This window comes from Bubalus kerabau, chromosome 15 (assembly GCF_029407905.1).
Source record: "Bubalus kerabau isolate K-KA32 ecotype Philippines breed swamp buffalo chromosome 15, PCC_UOA_SB_1v2, whole genome shotgun sequence".
Lineage (NCBI taxonomy): Eukaryota > Metazoa > Chordata > Mammalia > Artiodactyla > Bovidae > Bubalus > Bubalus kerabau.
In genome coordinates, this window is record NC_073638.1 from 47,403,060 (window position 1) to 47,424,910 (window position 21,851).

Here is a 21,851-nt window from a genome sequence, read left to right on the forward strand (position 1 = left end):
AGGAAAAAAAAGTCACAGAAATTATGAAAAAAACTATAGGTACAAAATTGATAACATATATCAAAAGGCTAAAATTAAAAATCTCCTTTCGAAGAGTTGGGCTGCTTTTCTGGGTGCCTGATGTCCTCTGCCGGCATTCAGAAGTTGTTTTGTGGAATTTACTCGACGTTTAAATGCTCTTTTGATGAATTTGTGGGGGAGAAAGTGTTCTCCCCGTCCTACTCCTCCGCCATCTTGGCTCCTCCTCCCCTATTTTATCATATATTTGTTGTTGTTCAGTTGCCAAGTTGGTCCGACTCTTCATGACCTCATAGACTGTAGCTTCCCTGTCCCTATAACATTATATTAAAATATATTATCCATATTAGCAAATGATGAGCATAATCTTAATCTAATATTTCTAACTCTTCCTCTGTTTGTAACCATTTCCTGATCCCATTCTATTTGTTCAGTTTTCTCTTGAATTATGCGCTTATTTTCTTCACTTTTCATTCACTATCACTGTTTCTGAATACCACATTTATGATTCCTCTTTCATTTCTTTTATTATTCATATTTCCAGATGTCTAAATAAGGTGCTCTTCTCTTCATTGTCCCTGATGATTAATTGTTGCTCTTTCAGTGTTAAAATTAAGGAAAGTAGTTAGCTCAGCCATCTTTAATTGGCTGGGTACATAGATTTTCTTCAAGTCTTCTTTCCTGTACTTATAAATCCTTTCCTCACATAGCCATCAAATATTATCCTGTGTACCTTACAAGATTCTGTTTGAAATAAACTCAAAGGAGTACGTTCCAGATTATGAGCAGCTCTAGTAATCATATCTACTCCCACTTCATTTGTATTTACACTGACACAGTCAAAGGCATCCAGATAATTTCCTAGGAACAAAAAATTCAGAAAGAAATTAACAGTCAAGGTTTTTTATTCCTCTAAAGTTATGCAAGTGTCACATAAATATTCAACAAAAAGGTTGACAAAGACCCTTGGAAATCAGCACATTCAGGAAAGTGTTTCTTGCTTCCCTGTAACACACATGACAGTTCACTTAGGTGCCTTCCTCAAACCTCTAGAGTTTCTCCAGGCTACCAGACCTTCTTTATTCTTTACTATATACTCCCTCACGGTGTTTGGATCAAAGTGCTTTCATCATCAAGCATTTACTTCAAGTTGTATATTCTATTATTTCATTCTGTGCATCCATTCCACAAGATCTAACTAAAGTTAAACTTCAGGGGAATACAATAGTTTCTTGTCAATTTTATTTTTTCTATCAAATTAGAGTTCTCAGATTATAAATTTTGTGTTAGTTTCATAAATCTCATAAGAGAATATTGACAGGTATTTTCTTTTGACCTAATGGTTATTAAGTTTTATGCTTGTTCTCTTATATTTCTTTATAATTATTCTAAATCCAGATTCTGTATATTAAATTTATCTTATATTCAAAGTGTCTTCCTCTCTAAAAAACAGTTTGATCACTCCTGCACAGATCTGCTTGGTCTTCACACCATAGACAATTGGATTCAAGGTGGGGGGCAGCAGTAGATAGAGGCTGGCTATTAAAGTGTTGATATGATGAAGTATGCTGTGTTCCCCAAAGTGATGAGTGAAGAAGGCTGGGACATAGGTGATGACAATAGCACATATATGTGAAGTACAGGTTCTGACGTCTTTGTGATGAGCATCTGCAGAGGATACATTTCCTACAGCATGGTTAAGTATAGTATAAGACATAAAAATGCAGAAAATATCAAACCCTCCAATCAACATGGCAGCTATGAGGCCATAGATGGCATTATTCTTGATGTTGCCACAGGATAGTTCTGTCAGAGACATATGTTCACAATAAGTGTGTTGAATGAGGTTGCCTTTGCAGTGGGGAAGACACTTGATCAGGAAAGTGAATGGTATCATAAGCAACACACTTCAAGTCAAGGTTACAAGGCCAACTTTGGTAATTATGGTGTTGGTGAGGATGGAAGAATATCATGATGTGTGTTAGTTGCTCAGCTGTGTCCAAGTCTTTGTGACCACATGGACTGTAGCCCGCCAGGCTCCTCTGTCCATGGGATTTTCCAGGCAAGAATCCTGGAGTGGGTTGCCATTTCCTTTTCCACGGGATCTTCCTGACCCAGAGGTTGAACCCCATTCTCCCACACTGCAGGCAGATTCTGTACCATCTGAGCTACCAGGGAAGAATAGCGTAGAGGGTAGCAAATGGTCACATAGCAATCCAGAGACATAAGCATGAGCACACCAGACCCCATGCCTATCAGCATGTGGATGAAAAACATCTGCACAAGGCAGGCATTACAGTCAATCTCTCTGAAACTGAGCCAAAAGATACACAAAATATTGGGAATAAATGAAGGGCACCCACTAGCATCTGTAAGGGACAGTAAGGCTAGAATTAATACACGAGCCAATGAAAGGCCTCCTCATGACAGATAAGATAGATAAGGCCACAGTTCCCCATGACAGCAATGATGTAAATGAGTCAGATTGGCACTGAGATCCAGATGTGTGGAGGTTCCAGTCCAGGAATCTCATTGAAGATGAAGTATCTTGGTGTCAGGCTGGAGCTTTGACTCCATGCATGATGGTCAATTGCAAAATATTTTACTTTTGATATCAATAAATATGTCCTATAAAAGAAGGTAGTAGTTTTTTAGTCAGAGTCAAAAGATGGACAAGTATTTGCACAATATAAAGTATGTTTAGAGGAGAAATCATCTTTTTGTAGCCTGACTGTGCTATTTGATCCTACTCAACAGTCTTGAGTCTTCTACCAAATCAAAATAATTCAAACAGTGCAAACATAATAACAAAGACCTGGTCTTGCTTGGCTTTTTATTGTTAACTCTTCCTATAGGTATCTGTTCCTATTCCTAGGCCATTCACTAGCCCTTGCTTTTGTCTTATCTACAAATTTCCAAATGATGGACTCAGTTTTAATAAAACTGATTCTCTTAAGTAATATAATTTCCCTTCCTACAAGAGATCCTTTCTGTTGTGTTCACTGGATTATAGTCGTATTTTGTGAGCACCTAATTATTGCACTGAAAGATGAACTCCCCAGGTGGGTAGGTGACCAATACACTACTAAAGATCAGTGTATAATAATAACTCCAGAAAGAATGAAGGGATGGAGCCAAAGCAAAAACAACACCCAATTGTGGATGGGACTGGTGATAGTATCAAGGCCCGATGCCATAAAGAGCGATATTGCATAGGAACCTGGAATGTCAGGTCCATGAATCAAGGAAAAATGGAAGTGGTCAAACAGGAGATGGCAAGAGTGAATGTCAACATTCTAGGAATCAGTGAACTAAAATGGACTGGAATGGGTGAATTTAACTCAGATGACCATTATATCTACTACTGTGGGCAGGAATCCATTAGAAGAAATGGAGTAGCCGTCATAGTCAACAAAGGAGTCTGAAATGCAGTACTTGGATGCAATCTCAAAATGACAGAATGATCTCTGTTCTTTTCCAAGGCAAACCTTTCATTATCACAGTAATCCAAGTCTATGCCCCGACCAGTAATGCAGAAGAAGCTGAAGTTGAATGGTTTTATGAAGACCTACAAGACCTTTTAGAACTAACACCCCAAAAAGATGTCATTTTTATTATAGGGAACTGAAATGCAAAAGTAGGAATTCAAGAAACACCTGAAATAACAGGCAAATTTGGCCTTGGAGTACAGAATGAAGCAGGGCAAAGGCTAATAGAGTTTTGCCAAGAGAAGGCACTGGTCATAGCAAACACCCTCTTCCAAAAACACAAGAGAAGACTCTACATATGGCCAACACCAAAATCAGATTGATAATATTCTTTGCAGCCAAAGATGGACAAGCTCTATACAGTCAGCAAAAACAAGACTGAGAGCTTACTGTGGCTCAGATCATGAACTCCTTATTGCCAAATTCAGATTTAATTGAAGAAAGTAGGGAAAACCACTATATCATTCAGGTATGACCTAAATCAAATCCCTTATGACTATACAGTGAAAGTGAGAAATAGATTTAAGGGACTATATCTGATAGACAGTGTGCCTGATGATGATGGAGGTTCATGAGATTTTTACAGGAGACAGGGATCAAGACCGTCCCCAAGAAAAAGAAACGCAAAAACATAAAATGGCTGTCTGAGGAGGCATAACAAATAGCTGTAAAAAGAATAGACATGAAAAACAAAAGAGAAAAGGCAAGATATACCCATCTGAATGCAGAGTTCCAAAGAATAGTGAGGACAGATAAGAAAGCCATCCTCAGTGATCAGTGAAAAGAAAGAGAGGAAAACAACAGAATGGGAAAGACTTCAAGAAAATTAGAGATACTAAGGGAGCATTTCATCCAAAGATGGGCTAAATGAAGGGCAGAAATGGTTTGGACTGAACAGAAGCAGAAGATATTAAGAAGAGGTGGCAAGAATACACAGAAGAACTGTACAGAAAAGATCTTCATGACCCAGATAATCATGATGGTGTGATCACTCACCTAGAGCCAGACATCCTGGAATGTGAAGTCAAGTGGGCCTTAGAAAGTATCACTACGATCAAAGCTAGTGTAGGTGATGGAATTCCAGTTGTGCTCTTTCAAATCCTAAAAGATAATGCTGTGAAAGTGCTGCACTTAATATGCCAGCAAGTTTGGAAAACTCAGCAGTGGCCACAGGACTGTAAAAGCTCAGTTTTCATTCTAATCCCAAAGAAAGGCAATGCCAAAGAATGCTCAAACTACTGCACAATTGCACTCATGTCACACGCTAGTAAAGTGATGCCGCAAATTCTCCAAGCCAAGCTTCAGCAATACGTAAACTGTGAACTTCCAGATGTTCAAGCTGGTTTCAGAAAAGGCAGAGGAACCAGAGATTAAATTGCCATCTTCTGGATCATCAAAAATAAAACAAGAGAATTCCAGAAAAACATCTACTTTTGCTTTATTGACTATGCCAAAGCCTTTGACTGTGTGGATCACAATAAACTGTGGAAAATTTTTCAAGAGATGGGAATACCAGACCACCTGACCTGCCTCTTGAGAAATCTGTATGCAGGTCAGGAAGCAACAGTTAGAACTGGGCATGGACAACAAACTGTTTCCAAATAGGAAAAGGAATACATCAAGCCTGTATATTGTCACCCTGATTATTTAACTTATATGCAGAGTACATCATGAGAAATGCTGGGCTGGAAGAAGCACAAGCTGGAATCAAGATTGCTGGGAGAAATAGCAATAACCTCAGATATGCAGATGATACCACCCTTATGGCAGAAAGTGAAGAGGAACTCAAAAGCCTCTTGATGAAAGTGAAAGTGGAGAGTGAAAAAGTTGGCTTAAAACTCCACATTCAGAAAACGAAGATCATGGCATCTGGTCCCATCACTTCATGGGAAATAGATGTGGAAACAGTGTCAGACTTTATTTTTTTGGGCTCCAAAATCACTGCAGATGGTGACTGCAGCCATGAAATTAAAAGATGCTTACTCCTTGGAAGGAAAGTTATGACCAACCTAGATAGCATATTCAAAAGCATAGACATTACATTGCCAACAAAGGTCCTTCTAGTCAAGGCTATGGTTTTTCCTGTGGTCATGTATGGATGTGAGAGTTGGACTGTGAAGAAAGCTGAGCACCAAAGAATTGATGCTTTTGAACTGTGGTATTGGAGAAGATTCTTGAGAGTCCCTTGGACTGCAAGGAGATCTAACCAGTCCATTCTGAAGGAGATCAGCCCTGGGATTTCTTTGGAAGGAATGAAGCTAAAGCTGAAACTCCAGTACTTTGGCCACCTCATGGGAAGAGTTGACTCATTGGAAAAGACTCTGATGCTGGGAGGGATTGGGGGCAGTAGGAGAAGGGGACAACAGAGGATGAGATGGCTGGATGGCATCACCGACATGATGGACGTGAGCCTGAGTGAACTCCGGAAGTTGGTGATGGACAGGGAGGCCTGGTGTGCTGTGATTCATGGGGTCGCAAAGAGTCGGACACAACTGAGTGACTGAACTGAACTGAACTGATGCTGGGAAAGATTGAGGGCAGGAGGAGAAGGGGACGACAGGGGATGAGATGGCTGGGTGGCATCACCGACTCAATGCACATGAGTTTGGGTAAACTCTGGGAGTTGGTGATGGACAGGGAGGCCCTGCGTGCTGTGCTCCATGGGGTCGCAAAGAGTCAGATACGACTGAGCAACTGAACTGAACTGAATTATTGAACATGTCTTCCAAGCTGAGCATGATCTCTCTACAATTCTTGATATTCCAAGTCATAATAATCATGGACAAAATATTTGATAGGCCAAAAAGTTACAAAGATTTATAGCTTAAAAAGCACAGCCATAGGCACATCTATTATATCTCTAATTGTTTCTTGTTGATAAAAGTGAAAGATTTTAGTTTATATTTAACTAATGGCAATGTTAGACTCTAATTAATTCTCATGTTTTCTATTTATTCTCTTGAATCTCTATGTCGGTAAGCAGAGAATATATACATATTATATAAGTAATCATATGCTCATGTCTTTTTTGTGTGTTAGTTTTAGCCCCCAAATAGCTATGAAACATTATATTGGATAGGGCATAATATTTGTTAATCAAGCTGTGTTTTGGGAAAGTTCAGTTCAGTCACTCAGTCGTGTCGCACTTTTTGCAACCACATGGACTGCAACAAGCCAGGCTTCCCTGTCCTTCACCAACTCCTGGGGCTTGCTCAAACTCATGTCCATTGTGTTGGTGATTCCATCCAACCATCTCATCCTCTGTCATCTCCTTTTCCTCCTGCCTTCAATCTTTCCTAGCATCCAGGTCTTTTCCCATGAATCAGTTCTTCACATCAGGAGGCCAAAGTATTGCAGTTTCAGCTTCTTCATCAGTCCTTCCAATGAATATTAGGACTGATTTCCTTTAGGATTGACTGGTTTGATCTCCTTGCTGTCCAAGGGACTCTCAAGAGTCTTCTCCAACACCACAGTTCAAAAGCATAACTTGGGAAAGTTAGAGTTCCAGTTTTCTTCTGTACTCTGGGACACATATAAAGTTTTTATGATTAATATCAAAAGATTTCAGGATCCTTCTTTTCTGAGAAAATTCTTCACTTATATTTTTAAAACTTCTTCTTTAGTCTCTTTTGATAGCCAACTTGATTATATTGTATTTTATTGTATTTTATACTGTATATTTTTATCATTTTCATAAAATACTTTATTTATTTTCTGTTATATTTTAATCTTCCCCATATCACATACTTTTCCAAAATTCTAATCTTGATTGTGTTCTCTCTCTCTGTCACTCTCTCACTATGAGATTTAGCCTCAAGTTGTCTATAAGTGCTTTTTTTAACCATTACTTTAATTGGTAGAAAAAATTTAAAATAATGCTATATAAATAATATCAATATATAAAACAGGATAAAAGCAAAATTTTCTAGAAAGAAAAAAGGATTAGAGCTGTAAAGTTTTAAAACTATCTTCTCAACTGTGAATTCTTTTAGTATTAAGAAAAACCATGGAGATTTTGACCACAGGCCAGGACATTTTCAACAAAATATACAAGACTATCACAAATACATTTGGTATTACTACCGTTATTTGGCTCTATAAAATAAATACAAGTAAAGCCATGCCTAGCCATCTCTTAAACCTCTATATTGGTTTCAGGTGTATAGCATAGTGACTCAGTATATTTACAGGTTGTACAGCATTAAACTTTATTGCAAGATGATGAGTAGAATTCCCTGTGCTATATAAGATATACTTTGGTGAAAGTCTTACCATTTCCTAAGGAAGATTCCTCTGCCTTTGGAGAGCAGAGAAATTTTTCTATTATTGTACAGAAATATGCTTGTTTGCAATACTATCTTTGGTCCTTGTCATATCAACATCACACAGTCTTCTTTCTCTAATGCCTAACCTACATTTAATTTTTCCTGCATTTCTACTTTCTCTTCATGGCAGTTGGCAAATCCCATTGGTTTCAGAAGACCAAAAGTAAGATAATTTAGTCTCCCTTATTCAACCACCCTATGATTCAAACCCTCCTCTTTAGTAGTGTCTGTGTGCCACTTGGTTTTTCTTCTGAATCGCTCAAACTCAGCCTGATGTCAAATATTTTAAAATCCATATTCATGACTGATCTTGCTCAGAATGACTGTACTACATTGGTTAGTGACTTCTCTGGGGGTTTTCCAAGCAAAGGGAAAACATTTGTTTAGAGCTTCACAGGTAGATACTATTTAGGTCTCTAATGAGAGAACAGGTAATTTTAGCTTTGTTGAAACTAAGTCTATATCTAGAATATATTTGAAAATGGGGAGACCTCAATAATTACTGTCTATTTTAACATTTTTTCTTTGGTAGGACATATGAACTGTGTCTAGTATTCACTGAAGTATAAACTACAATTATATATTAGTTCCCAGAGTGCTTCAATTCCAGCTTTATAATTTTTGTCATAACTTTATCTGCCTGTCATGTATGGGGCTCAAACCTTTCTAAAAATATTGAGTAAACAATAATATTAATATTTTCAAGTCATTAAAAGTGGAAGTCACTGGTTAGAAGAAAATATATGGCAACATATGTAACTGAGAGAAGGTTTACAAAATACATAAAGAAATCCTATATACCTATGTATATGAAAACAATATTCTAAAGTGAAATGGGCAAAAGGTTTAGCTTCCACCTGCCTCATTGAAAAAAAGTGTTCAATAACCTAGGATTTATGAGAGGGTATTCCATCCTCATCATCACCAGGAAAATGCAAATTAAGATCCTTTTGTTGTTGCTCAGCCAGTTGTGTCTGTCTCTTTGTGGCTCCATGGACCGAAGCATGCCAGTCTTCCCTGTCCTTCACTATCTCCTGGAATTTCTCAAACTCATGTCCATTCAGTCAGGGATGCCATCCAGCCATCTCATCCACTGTCACCCACTTCTCCTCCTGCCCTCAATCTTCCCCAGCATCAGGGTCTTTTCCAGTGAGTCAGCTCGTTGCAACAGGTGACCAAAGTATTGGAGCTTCAGCTTCAATATCAGTCCTTCCAATGACTATTCTGGTTTGATTTCCTTTAGGATTGACTGGTTTGATCTCCTTGCTGTCCAAGGGACTCTCAAGAGTCTTCTCCAGCATTACAGTTAGAAAGGGTCAATTTTTCAGCTCTCAGCCTTCTTTATGGTCCAACTCTCACCTTTGTACATGACTTCTGGAAGAACCATTGCTTTGACTATATGAACCTTTGTCAGCAAAATGATGTCTCTGCTAATGAAATACCACAGTTCTGACAATATCAAGTGCTGGGAAGAATAGAAAGTGACTAGAATTCTCATACTGTGGATAAGAGTTTAAATTAGTGCAACCATCTTGGAATATAGTTGTTGCTATATACCAAAAACTAAGCTATAAATACCATATGATCCAGAAATTCCACTCTGCAGTTGTAAACCAAAGAAATGCACAAATATTTGCTGCAAAAGATGTATACAAAAGATATATACAAGATTGTTCATAGGAGTATTATTAACAGGAGTTCATCAAAAAAGTCTTCAAGAGTACAATAAATAATTGTATATTCACTAGTCACAATATTACTGAGAAATGAAAGTGATCCAAATAATGCTTCACAAAACAACATGGATAATTTTAAATACAATCACTGTAATTTTTAAAGCTCAGAACTGAGCTTACTCTCATCTGAAACTTGGAGTTGCAAGGTAGGACATAATAATTACATAATAATAATAATTATTATTGCATAGCAATAATTGCATAATAATTGCAAAAATACATCTATATTTCTTTTTCATTCTGTCTCCTCCCATTTATTTCCCTTCCCTCCTCTCTTTCTTCCCTCTTCTCTTGTTTTTCTTTTACCATACCTATTTTCTCTTTTGTTTTCTTTACATGTAACCTATTCCCAGCCTGCCTGAACTGAATTTTGTTTTTAATCATTATTGTAGTGCTAATATTTTTAACCTCTCTATTGTAATCTCTTGAAGTGCTCTTTCTTTGTATGTGGCACAGTCTTTGAACTTTCATGTGTGCTGCTGCTGCTACTGTTAAGTCACTTCAGTCGTGTCCGACTCTGTGCGACCCCATAGATGTCAGCCCACCAAGCTCTGCTATCCCTGGGATTCTCCAGGCAAGAACACTGGAGTGGGTTGCCATTTCCTTCTCCAATGCATGGAAGTGAAATGTAAAAGTGAAGTCGCTCAGTCGTGTCTGATCTTCGCGACCCCATGGACTGTAGCCTACCAGGCTCCTCCGTCCATGGGATTTTCCAGGCAAGAGTACTGGAGTGGGTTGCCATTGCCTTCTCCAAAAGTTTTGTATATGTACTAAATTTTCATCTCTTCCCTTACTTTTGTGATTTCTCTTTTTATTTCTATTTTTTTTTGCTTTTAGATATTCCTCTCTATAATTTCAGAAATATATTTAATCTAGTATTTTTATATATATTTAGAGTGTCAGGGGAAATTGTGTTCTTGTTGACATTTACACTACCATCCTTGCTGGAAATCGTCAAAATATCAAATCAAGATGATCTAATAGCAAGTATACTAGCATTTTTGGTGTAATATAGCTTCAGAAATCTCTGCTACATATCATAGTGTTCAAAATTTTTAGCAGACATATAGCATACTTTTCAAATTACTTTCAATGATACACTTCAATTTTAATAAATGTATATTTAAAATGTGCATTTCACAACTACCTGTCACAATACATGGTTTGGATTGACAATAAAGTTCATAAAACTCAGAAAACTTTGATCTAGAGCTGCATTTCCTCAGTGTACAGACAGATATAGGTAATGGAAATCAGTATACAATGTATCTTCATGCTTAGATCAGATCAGATCAGATCAGTCACTCAGTCGTGTCCAACTCTTTGCGACCCCATGAATCACAGCACGCCAGGCCTCCCTGTCCATCACCAACTCCCGGAGTTCACTCAGGCTCACGTCCATCGAGTCAGTGATGTCATCCAGCCATCTCATCCTCTGTCATCCCCTTCTCCTCTTGCCCGCAATCCCTCCCAGCATCAGAGTCTTTTCCAATGAGTCAACTCTTCCCATGAGGTGGCCAAAGTACTGGAGTTTCAGCTTTAGCTTCATTCCTTCCAAAGAAATCCCAGGGCTGATCTCCTTCAGAATGGACTCGTTGGATCTCCTTGCAGTCCAAGGGACTCTCAAGAGTCTTCTCCAACACCACAGTTCAAAAGCATCAATTCTTCGGCGCTCAGCCTTCTTCACAGTCCAACTCTCACATCCATACATGACCACAGGAAAAACCATAGCCTTGACTAGACGAACCTTTGTTGGCAAAGTAATGTCTCTGCTTTTGAATATGCTGTCTAGGTTGGTCATAACTTTCCTTCCAAGGAGTAAGCGTCTTTTAATTTCATGGCTGCAGTCACCATCTGTAGTGATTTTGGAGTCCAGAAAAATAAAGTCTGATACTGTTTCCACTGTTTCCCCATCTATTTCCCATGAAGTGGTGGGACCGGATGCCATGATCTTTGTTTTCTGAATGTTGAGCTTTAAGCCAACTTTTTCACTCTCCGCTTTCACTTTCATCAAGAGGCTTTTGAGTTCCTCTTCACTTTCTGCCATAAGGGTGGTATCATCTGCATATCTGAGGTTATTGCTATTTCTCCCGGCAATCTTAATTCCAGCTTCTGTTTCTTCCAGTCCAGCATTTCTCATGATGTAGTCTGCATATAAGTTAAATAAACAGGGTGACAATATACAGCCTTGACGAACTCCTTTTCCTATTTGAAACCAGTCTGTTGTTCCATGTCCAGTTCTAACTGTTGCTTCCTGACCTTCATACAAATTTCTCAAGAGGCAGATCAGGTGGTCTGGAAGTGCCCAGTAATGGTCCAAGAACAGTTTCCTAGCTTTCCAAATTTTGCAGTTCGTAACAAGGCCTGTTACAAGAAACAAGAAATCAGTGTTTGTGAATACTTAGCCATTATGCAAGCTTGCTTGGAGTGATCAACCTCACCTGGAGTCAAAAATCTAGATCTTCAGCTTTGTGGTAGCTGAACTTAAAGAAAACAAAACTATAAAGTCAGCCAAACCCAAACGATTATAGATATTGCTGGTGAATTTCATCTATTTCCTACTGCTGCTGCTGCTGCTGCTAAGTCGCTTCAGTCATGTCCGACTCTGTGCGACCCCATAGACGGCAGCCCACCAGGCACCGCCGTCCGTGGGATTCTCCAGGCATGAACACTGGAGTGGGCTGCCATTTCCTCCTCCAATGCATGAAAGTGAAAAGTGAAAGTGAAGTCGCTCAGTCGTGTCTGACTCTTACTAGCACTTCACAATTATTTCAAAGACTTATTCCATGTCTACTCCAAAAATCTTCCAGAGTTATCCTTAAGAAATTATTTGTTCTAAGTTTCTATGACTCTATTTCCTTGCTTACCTTCATAGTTTTCATTTAGATCACATCGATTGAAATATTTGAATATTATTCTCCTTAATAGGGGAAATTCCATACAGCTTATGTAGACATGGGATAGTTTAAAAAACTAAACCCGGTAATACAAAATGATGTGGTAAGAGGAATAGTGAAGTAAATGAAGTCATTAGAATAAGAGAAGGGCCTTATGAAACAGACTCAGATTTCTTTTTCTATGGGTTTCCCCCAAGAACAGATGAATCTCCAACACAGGGTCAGTAAATCTTTTATTTTTTTATGATGCACACCCGGTTAGAGGCTTGTTCAACATACAAATCATTAGGACTCGATGCATCACATTATTTAAAATAGTTTTAAAATTACTGTGGAAGTCCTTTTAGGAAAAAGTCCTCAAATTCATAGGCATATTTCTTATTTATTTAATTTTAACCATTGATGAATTCTACAAAAAGGTCAGTTAATAGTATAGCAGATATTCAATGAAACAATGAGGTTTAAAATTTACACTCAAGAATCTCATCTAAAATATCATTTGTCCTTCCTTGCTTTTCAATATTAATGCTTTAATCTATTTCGCAGCTAAGATATCTTTCTCCTTAAAAAGTAACTTGATGACTCCTTCCCGGATCTGCTTGGTCTTGACTCCATATACAATTGGGTTCAGGGTAGGAGGCAACATCAAATAGAGATTAGCAATTATGATATGGACACGAGGAGGAATGCTTTTTTCCCCAAAGCGGTGAGTAAAAATGGTGAATAAGGCTGGAACGTATGTAATGACAATAGCACATATGTGAGACGTACAGGTGCTGAAGGCTTTGTGACGAGCATCTGCAGAAGACAGACTCACCACTGCTCGCAAGATCATAGTGTAAGACATAGAAATACAGAAAATATCAAAGCCTCCAATCAGGAGGGCTGCCAAGAGACCATAGATGGCATTGACCTTGACTTTGCCACAGGACACCTTGGCCACAGACATGTGGTCACAGTACGTGTGGGGAATGAAGTTGCCTCGACAATAGGGCAGGCGCTTGGTAAGGAAAGTGAATGGAAAGATGAGCATCACACCCCTCAGCAGAGTGGCAAGACCAGCCTTGGCAATGACAGCACTGGTGAGGATGGTGGCATAGCGTAAGGGGTAGCAGATGGCCACATAGCGGTCCAGCGCCATGAGCATGAGCACCCCAGACTCCATCCCAGTCAACATGTGGACAAAAAACATCTGAGCCAGGCAGCCATTGAAGTCAATCTCCTTAAGGTTGAACCAGAATATGCACAGCATGTTGGGTACCGTGGTGGTGCACAGGGTGACATCTATGAAGGAGAGCAGGGCCAGAAAGTAGTACATGGGGTGATGCAGGGCCTCCTCATGGCTGATGAGGTAGATGAGTCCACAGTTGCCCACAACAGCAATGATGTACATGAAGCAGAATGGCAGGGAGATCCAGATGTGTGCGGTTTCCAGCCCAGGAACACCATTCAAGATAAAGAATCCTGGTGTCAGGCTGGAGATATTGGCTCCAGACATAATGCCTGACATGTGGAGGGCATTTTATATTCTTTGTCTGCAATTGCTCTCTGTATAGGAGATAGAGGTGGGGTTAGAGACCAAATACAAGAATGGTTTGTAGAACGATAACAATGAAAGCCATGAACATTCATCTTGTTAGGATAATCAGGATGGTTTTTTATTTCCCCAGCTCTAGCAAAAGAATCTTTGAACTATGTTATCTAAAAATAAATAGTAGGGTCTTACTTTGTTTAATGTGAGCAGCAAACTTTCTGCTTAGAAAGTTAGAAAGGATACTTTCTACTATCCTACTGTCTCTGTCTCTTACAGCTCTTGCCTTGAAGATTATGAGGAAAGCAAGTTATATGTGCAAAATTGTTCTGGATATCTTGCTAATGATAACATACTGTAGAAACTCAATAAAATTTTTGAAGTAGTAAGATTTAATATGATTGGCATTCAAACTCTGATGTCAATATCATGCTTTTCCATGTTGTGAAAATTCAGGTGTTCTTGAGAAGGAAAAAAAACAGTATTTACATTTCTAAATCATTAAAAAGTTTTATGATATTTTGGTAAAATTTAGAAAAATTTTTTGAATTCATTCAAAATAAAATAAAATTTTTTGAATTCATTCAAAATTTTGAATTCATTCAGATACAGAATTCTTTTCTTTTGGCTTCTCTGTCTTTCTACCTAAAATAATTTCTTTATTTTTAAAACAAACGAACACTCAAGAAACCCTTGAATTTATGAAGATTATTGATTGCCTATACTGCTGTAATTTAAACAATATTTCATTATAACTGTACAGGTAATCAGTACAACAGACAATACCATATTTTTGGATTGCTATTTCTTGTAGGGCAGTAGAAATGACTGAAAGATATTTGAAGAAATTTATAGATTCAGGGACATTTGAGTAAAATTGAAGGTTCCAAAGGGTTAAAATTGTTCTTTTATTCGAAAAAATAAAGGGATGCTTAAGCTGTGGCATAAACCTGAGTTCTCATGCAGCAAAGTCAGTGTCAAACACACCCATCATTCAGCAGACTTAAGTAGATACTTGTAGTGTGATGGCATGTATTACATGGCAGTGAAGCCACAAGGTACAGATTCTTTTCACCTAAATATTCAAGAAATTACCATTATGTCTACTTCTACTGACCAGACTACGTAGAAACCACCATAGAAAGAAGAAATGCAAAGGAATACAAGTTTCAGAGGCTCATGGTCTCTGCTTCCTAAGCTGACTTCATCTTGTGTGAACCATCTCTTCTAATAAAAAAGGCTCTCCCAAACTTCTCCTGAAACGTCACCACCTGGAGAAACTATCATTTCATGGACCTGGATTAGAAACACTTAAATATAAAAATCTCCAGTGTCTACCATCTTTTATGTATACACCACGAGGAAATGAATAAAGTGGAAATGAGGTTAAGTCTAGACACCAATAAAGGCAAAAAAACACTGTCTCTTAAGAAGTGAAAGGGAAAGAGAAATACATTGCTTTTTGCTAATGTTGTCTTTTGGTAATTGTGCTTATATTCTTAGCCATTGTATTATTATCCAGGAATATCTCTATCTTTTTCAAATGGCTATTTTAAAAAATTACCCAAACTTACCTCAGTGTTAGGCACAAACAAGTTCTTATTCATGGCTGAGAAACCTTAGGAGTTTTTCAAAATCTGGGCTGACATCTTCTTACATAGGAATTTTAATTTCCCTGGAGAATCTTCAGCAAGGTATCCCAGGTGATTGACTCTCCACAATTAGATGTCTCAGAAGAATCTGTTTGAAAGAGAAAGAACTTTGGGCTTATGGTACTAGATAGGCATTTAGAAACTTTTGAATAGAAAAAGGAACAACAAAAGCAAAAACATATTAAAGTTTAATGCTTTATTCCCAAGTGAGAAATATGACCACCAAGACTGGTGGAGACAAATATCATTTAAAATTTTCTTCTCTTATTGCAAAATAAATACATTTTTTTAATGTAGAAAAAAATCTAAAAAGAAACTATAGAAAACATAATAAAAACTTGGAAAATCACTTGTTATTCTAATGAAGCAATAACCATTTTAAAATGCTTTATCTATTTGTCCAATAATTTTGGATTACTATGTATAATATTCTCTTTCATATAAACTTCATACTGTATGAAGTTTTGCACCTTTTTCCTCTAATATAATGTACATTTCTCATGTCATTCTATATGCCTTGCAATTGAAAGTTTAGAGCTAAACTTTCCGTTCAATAGTTGAAGCAAAATTAAACATTTTATTACTCTTGAATATTTAAATTGTTTCTAATTTTTGCTATCAAAGAGAATTATTTTATGGATATCCTAATCTGTTTGTACTATTGATTTTCCCCTCTTAGAATTATTAGAAATAGATTTGAAATTTGTGTAAAAAGAGGCATAGACAATTCAATTATGTTGATAAATTTGGAAAAAAATCATCTTCATAAAAAAATCATCTTCATATGGGATTTTCACTCCCATACACTATTAGTATGCTATCCCTCTAAAGTACTAACTATTATATGCTTGCTCTCTTTTCCCCAACTGAATTTGTGAGAATACTTTGATATTTTAGCTTGACTTAAAATCAACTTTGTTAGTAGGGCCTATGAAGATTTTTTTCAAGTGTTTTTTGGTCAGTTGTTTTTCTAATATTTGGATTATTCATGCTTCTCCTTATCCATCTCAGTAGAGGTGTTAGCTTTGATTTTATTGCTTGCTTGGCACTTTCAGTACTAAAATATGAACACATCTTCTGTAATAGTTTGCAACCATTTTCAAAGGTAGTATTGTTACTAAACTGAACTGGAATCCACTTGCAGTGGATGCGCAGCAAATCAATCTACTGACACCAACTTGTGGTGAGGGGAACATTTATGGCAGGGCACCAAGCAAGGAATAGAGGAAGATGGTAAAGAACCCGCCTGTCAATGTTGGAGATGTAAGAGACACAGATTCAATCCCTAGGTCTGGAAGATCCCCTGGAGGAGGGCATGGCAATCCACTCTAGTATTTTTGCCTGGAGAGTCTCATGGACATAAGAGCCTGGCGGGTTGTAGTCCATAGGGTCACAAAGAGTCAGATACTACTGTAACAACTTAGCACACACACATGAATGCATGCTCAAAAGATCCAAACCCCTCATGTCTTCTAAGGAAGGGTTTTCAAAGACAGTGAGAAGAATAGAATCATAAGATGTGTGATCAGTTTTGCACAAATCTCTAATTGTTGGTGAGGATATATCAAGGTGAAGTTTTAGGAATCAACATCAACAGTCTTCTGACTACAACCATTCTTGTGTCTGTGTGATTGTGGTGAGCCCCATCTCCATTGATGGGGCTCTGGTTTTTGCAAAACAACTGAGGAAAGCACATGAGCCCTTTACCTATATCTTCCAAAAGGAACTGGGAGTTCTTTATGGCTGACATTGTTTAAGTTACTATTACTTTTCTTGTCTGACTGCTTTTACTTTGTACTTTGCCTCTACATTCCCTTACTTCTCTAATGTTAATTCCTTGGGCTTTCTCTTTGGAATTTGGAGAAGGACTAGGAGACTAAAGCTTTTTGTATAAACAATAAGCAGGGGAACACAGAGGGGTCTTGTCACCAAGAAGGTCCCTTGGGGTCCTGCCCAGTTTCAATTCCCAATTTTCTTTGATGCTCCTCCATTCTGAAAGGAACAGGGGTGACGATGGCTCTGGCTACTTTCTGATGGATGGGGCAACATCAATTTTTCAGAATTAGAGGAGTGATAATCGTAGCGTTTCATTTCAAAAAATTCTCAAGTCCTAGCTTGGCATCAACATTTTGCATTAGGAAGACATTACTCCTTTGTGACTGCCTTGTCAAGGCACCTAGACAATTATTTGATAATTAGTAGATGTATTACAATGAAGATGATGATCAAGACGCATCTTTGTAGAATTCCTGAGAAAACCCTCCCATCCCAGACAGCAACCAGGAAAATAAATCTTGGAGTGGGTCCTCTCTTCATTCATCTTATAACCAAGTGGTCTTTTGAAATAATCTATTCATTAGGCCTTCAACTTCTCCTGAGGTATTTGTATATGTACAGCCTGTGGCAAGTACACATACCCCTCTGTGTTTGGTCAAAATGAAATCCAAGGAAGTTCTGTTATCAAAGACCACCAGAACCAAAGAATCTAGAAATACACGTTGGGGCATGATGTTTTTTGGGCAATCTGTCCAATTGTGGTAGACAGGTTGCTTATCATATCTATTGATATATTGACATGGACTCTAGCAGTTGTGATGAGGATACCAAGAATACTTTGTCCTACTATCCTACCAACATCTTCTTAAGGTGTATGCTATTTCTAGGAAGAGATGTAAGGCTTTCTGAGCTGTGCACACACACGCACAAAAAGAGTTAGAAAATATTCAGTAAAAGCAGGACCCTTCATGAGGTTCGTGACATTGTACAGGAGACAGGGATCAAGACCATCCCCATGGAAAGAAATGCAAAAAAGCAAAATGGCTGTCTGGAGAGGCCTTACAAATACTGTGAAAAGAAGAGAAGTGAAAAGCAAAGGAGAAAAGGAAAGATATAAACATCTGAATACAGAGTTCCAAAGAATAGCAAGAAGAGATAAGAAAGCCTGCCTTATGATCCAGCAATCCCACTGCTGGGCATACACACTGAGGAAACCAGAAGGGAAAGAGACATGTGTACCCCAATATTCATCGCAGCACTGTTTATAATAGCCAGGACATGGAAGCAACCTAGATGTCCGTCAGCAGATGAATGGATAAGAAAGCTGTGGTACATATACACAATGGAGTATTACTCAGCCATTAAAAAAAATACATTTGAATCAGTTCTAATGAGGTGGATGAAACTGGAGCCTATTATACAGAGTGAAGTAAGCCAGAAAGAAAAACACCAATACAGTATACTAACGCATATATATGGAATTTAGAAAGATGGTAACAATAACCCTGTGTACGAGACAGCAAAAGAGACACTGATGTATAGAACAGTCTTATGGACTCTGTGGGAGAGGGAGAGGGTGGGAAGATTTGGGAGAATGGCATTGAAACATGTAAAATATGTATGAAATGAGTTGCCAGTCCAGGTTCGATGCACGATGCTGCATGCTTGGGGCTGGTGCACTGGGACGACCCAGGGGGATGGAATGGGGAGGGAGGAGGGAGGAGGGTTCAGGATGGGGAACACATGTATACCTGTGGCGGATTCATTTTGATATTTGGCAAATCTAATACAGTTATGTAAAGTTTAAAAATAAAATAAAATTAAATTAAAAAAAAAAAAAAAAAAAGAAAAACACCAATACAGTATACTAACACATATATATGGAATTTAGAAAGATGGTAACAATAACCCTGTATACGAGACAGCAAAAGAGACACTGAAGTATAGAACAGTCTTATGGACTCTGTGGGAGAGGGAGAGGGTGGGAAGAATTGGGAGAATGACATTGAAATATGTATAATATCATGTATGAAACAAGATGCCAGTCCAGGTTCAATGCACAATACTGGATGCTTAGGGCTGGAGCACTGGGACGACCCAGAGGGATGGTGTGGGGAGGGAGGAGGGAGGAGGGTTCAGAATGGAGAACACATGTATACCTGTGGCGGATTCATTTCGATATTTGGCAAAACCAATACAATATTGTAAAGTTTAAAAAAAAAAAAAAGAAAGCCTTTTCAGAGATCAATGCAAAGAAATAGAGGAAAACATCAGAATGGGAAAGACTAGAGATCTCTTCAAGAAAATCAGAGATACCAAAGGAACAATTCATGCAAAGATGGCCTTGATAAAGGACAGAAATGGTATGAGCCTAACAGAAGCAGAAGATATTAAGAAGAGATGGCAAGAATACACAGAAGAACTGTACAAAAAAGATCTTCATGACCCAGATAATCACGATGGTGTGATCACTGACCTAGAGCCAGACATCCTGGAATGTGAAGTCAAGTGGGCCTTAGAAAGCATCACTACAAACAAAGATAGTGGAGGTGATAGAATTCCAGTTGAGTTATTCCAAATTCTGAAAGATGATGCTGTGAAAATGCTGCACTCAATATGCCAGCAAATTTGGAAGACTCAGCAGTGGCCACAGGACTGGAAAAGATCAGTTTTCATTCCAATCCCAAAGAAAGGCAATGCCAAATAATGCTCAAACTACCACCCAATTGCACTCATCTCACATGCTGGTAAAGTAATGCTCAAAATTCTCCAAGCCAGGCTTCAGCAATATGTGAACCGTGAACTTCCTGATATTCAAGCTGGTTTTAGAAAAGGCAGAGGAACCAGAGATCAATTTGCCAACATACACTGGATCATGGAAAAAGCAAGAGAGTTCCAGATAAACATCTATTTCTGCTTTATTGACTATGCCAAAGCCTTTGACTGTGTGGATCACAATCAACTGTGGAAAATTCTGAAAGAGATGGGAATACCAGACCACCTGATCTGCCTCTTGAGAAATTTGTATGCAGGTCAGGAAGCAACAGTTAGAACTGGACATGGAACAACAGACTGGTTCCAAATAGGAAAAGGAGTTCGTCAAGGCTATATATTGTCACCCTGTTTATTTAACTTATATGCAGATTACATCATGAGAAACGCTGGACTGGAAGAAACACAAGCTGGAATCAAGATTGCTGGGAGAAATATCAATAACCTCAATATGCAGATGACACCATCCTTATGGCAGAAAGTGAAGAGGAACTCAAAAGCCTCTTGATGAAAGTGATAGTGGAGAGTGAAAAAGTTGGCTTAAAGCTCAACATTCAGAAAACAAAGATCATGGCATCTGGTCCCATCACTTCATGGGAAATAGATGGGGAAACAGTGGAAACAGTGTCAGACTTTATTTTTTGGGGCTCCAAAATCACTGCAGATGGTGACTGCAGCCATGAAATTAAAAGATGCTTACTCCTTGGAAGGCAAGTTATGACCAACCTAGACAGCATATTCAAAAGCAGAGACATTACTTTGCCAACAAAGGTTCGTCTAATCAAGGCTATGGTTTTTCCTGTGGTCATGTATGGATGTGAGAGTTGGACTGTGAAGAAGGTTGAGCACCGAAGAATTGATGCTTTTGAACTGTGGTGTTGGAGAAGACTCTTGAGAGTCCCTTGGACTGCAAGGAGATCCAACCAGTCCATTCTGAAGGAGATCAGCCCTGGGATTTCTTTGGAAGGAATGATGCTAAAGCTGAAACTCCAGTACTTTGGCCACCTCATGCGAAGAGTTGACTCATTGGAAAAGACTCTGATGCTGGGAGGGATTGGGGGCAGAAGGAGAAGGGGACAACAGAGGATTAGATGGCTGGATGGTATCACTGACTCCATGGACGTGAGTCTGAGTGAACTCCGGGAGTTGGTGATGGACAGGGAGGCCTGGCGTGCTGCGATTCATGGGGTCACAAAGAGTCGGACACGACTGAGTGACTGATCTGATCTGATCTGATCATGTTGCCAGCTCTCCAGGCAGTAGTATAACTACCCTTGTGTCAAAGGGTCACTTCCTATACCACAGACAAAAATATAACTGGCCAGGGGCCGCAAGTTATCCTTAGCATTGTGGTATCATTAATGTCTTCATTTTTAGAAAGTACAAAGATTGCCTTATGAAGCGAAATTTTCCATATTCCATTTACATGATATCCAATCTGTGTGACTTTCATGTATTACATGTTGACATTTATACTTTTTGTACATGGATCAGTTGTACATTAGGGGTAGGTGGCACATTTTTTCATGTGAAATGCAAGGGATTGCAAGGGACCGATAATCACCTTTTCTTCATGGAGATTACTTCAGATAAGTTGAGAGAGGGGACCGGACATTCTGAAGTTCCTTGGTTAATTAAAACTGGAAAGAGAATTTT

General features: G+C 38.5%; 1 protein-coding gene and 1 pseudogene across 1 annotated transcript; both read right to left on the reverse strand.

Moving 5' to 3' along the window:
* Window positions 1-1,432: 1,432 nt before the first annotated feature.
* On the reverse strand, window positions 1,433-7,351 carry LOC129627761 (olfactory receptor 52N2-like; annotated as a pseudogene).
* Window positions 7,352-12,999: 5,648 nt separating this feature from the next.
* Window positions 13,000-13,962, reverse strand: LOC129628158 (olfactory receptor 52N2-like). Its single transcript, XM_055547583.1, has one exon. It carries the CDS (start codon window positions 13,960-13,962, stop codon window positions 13,000-13,002), a length of 963 nt encoding a protein of 320 aa, XP_055403558.1.
* Window positions 13,963-21,851: the final 7,889 nt, after the last annotated feature.

What these genes read in the sequence shown, in the direction of transcription:
- LOC129628158 (XM_055547583.1), bottom strand. Translation starts at nt 13,962, where the DNA reads ATGTCTGGAGCCAATATCTCCAGCCTGACACCAGGATTCTTTATCTTG.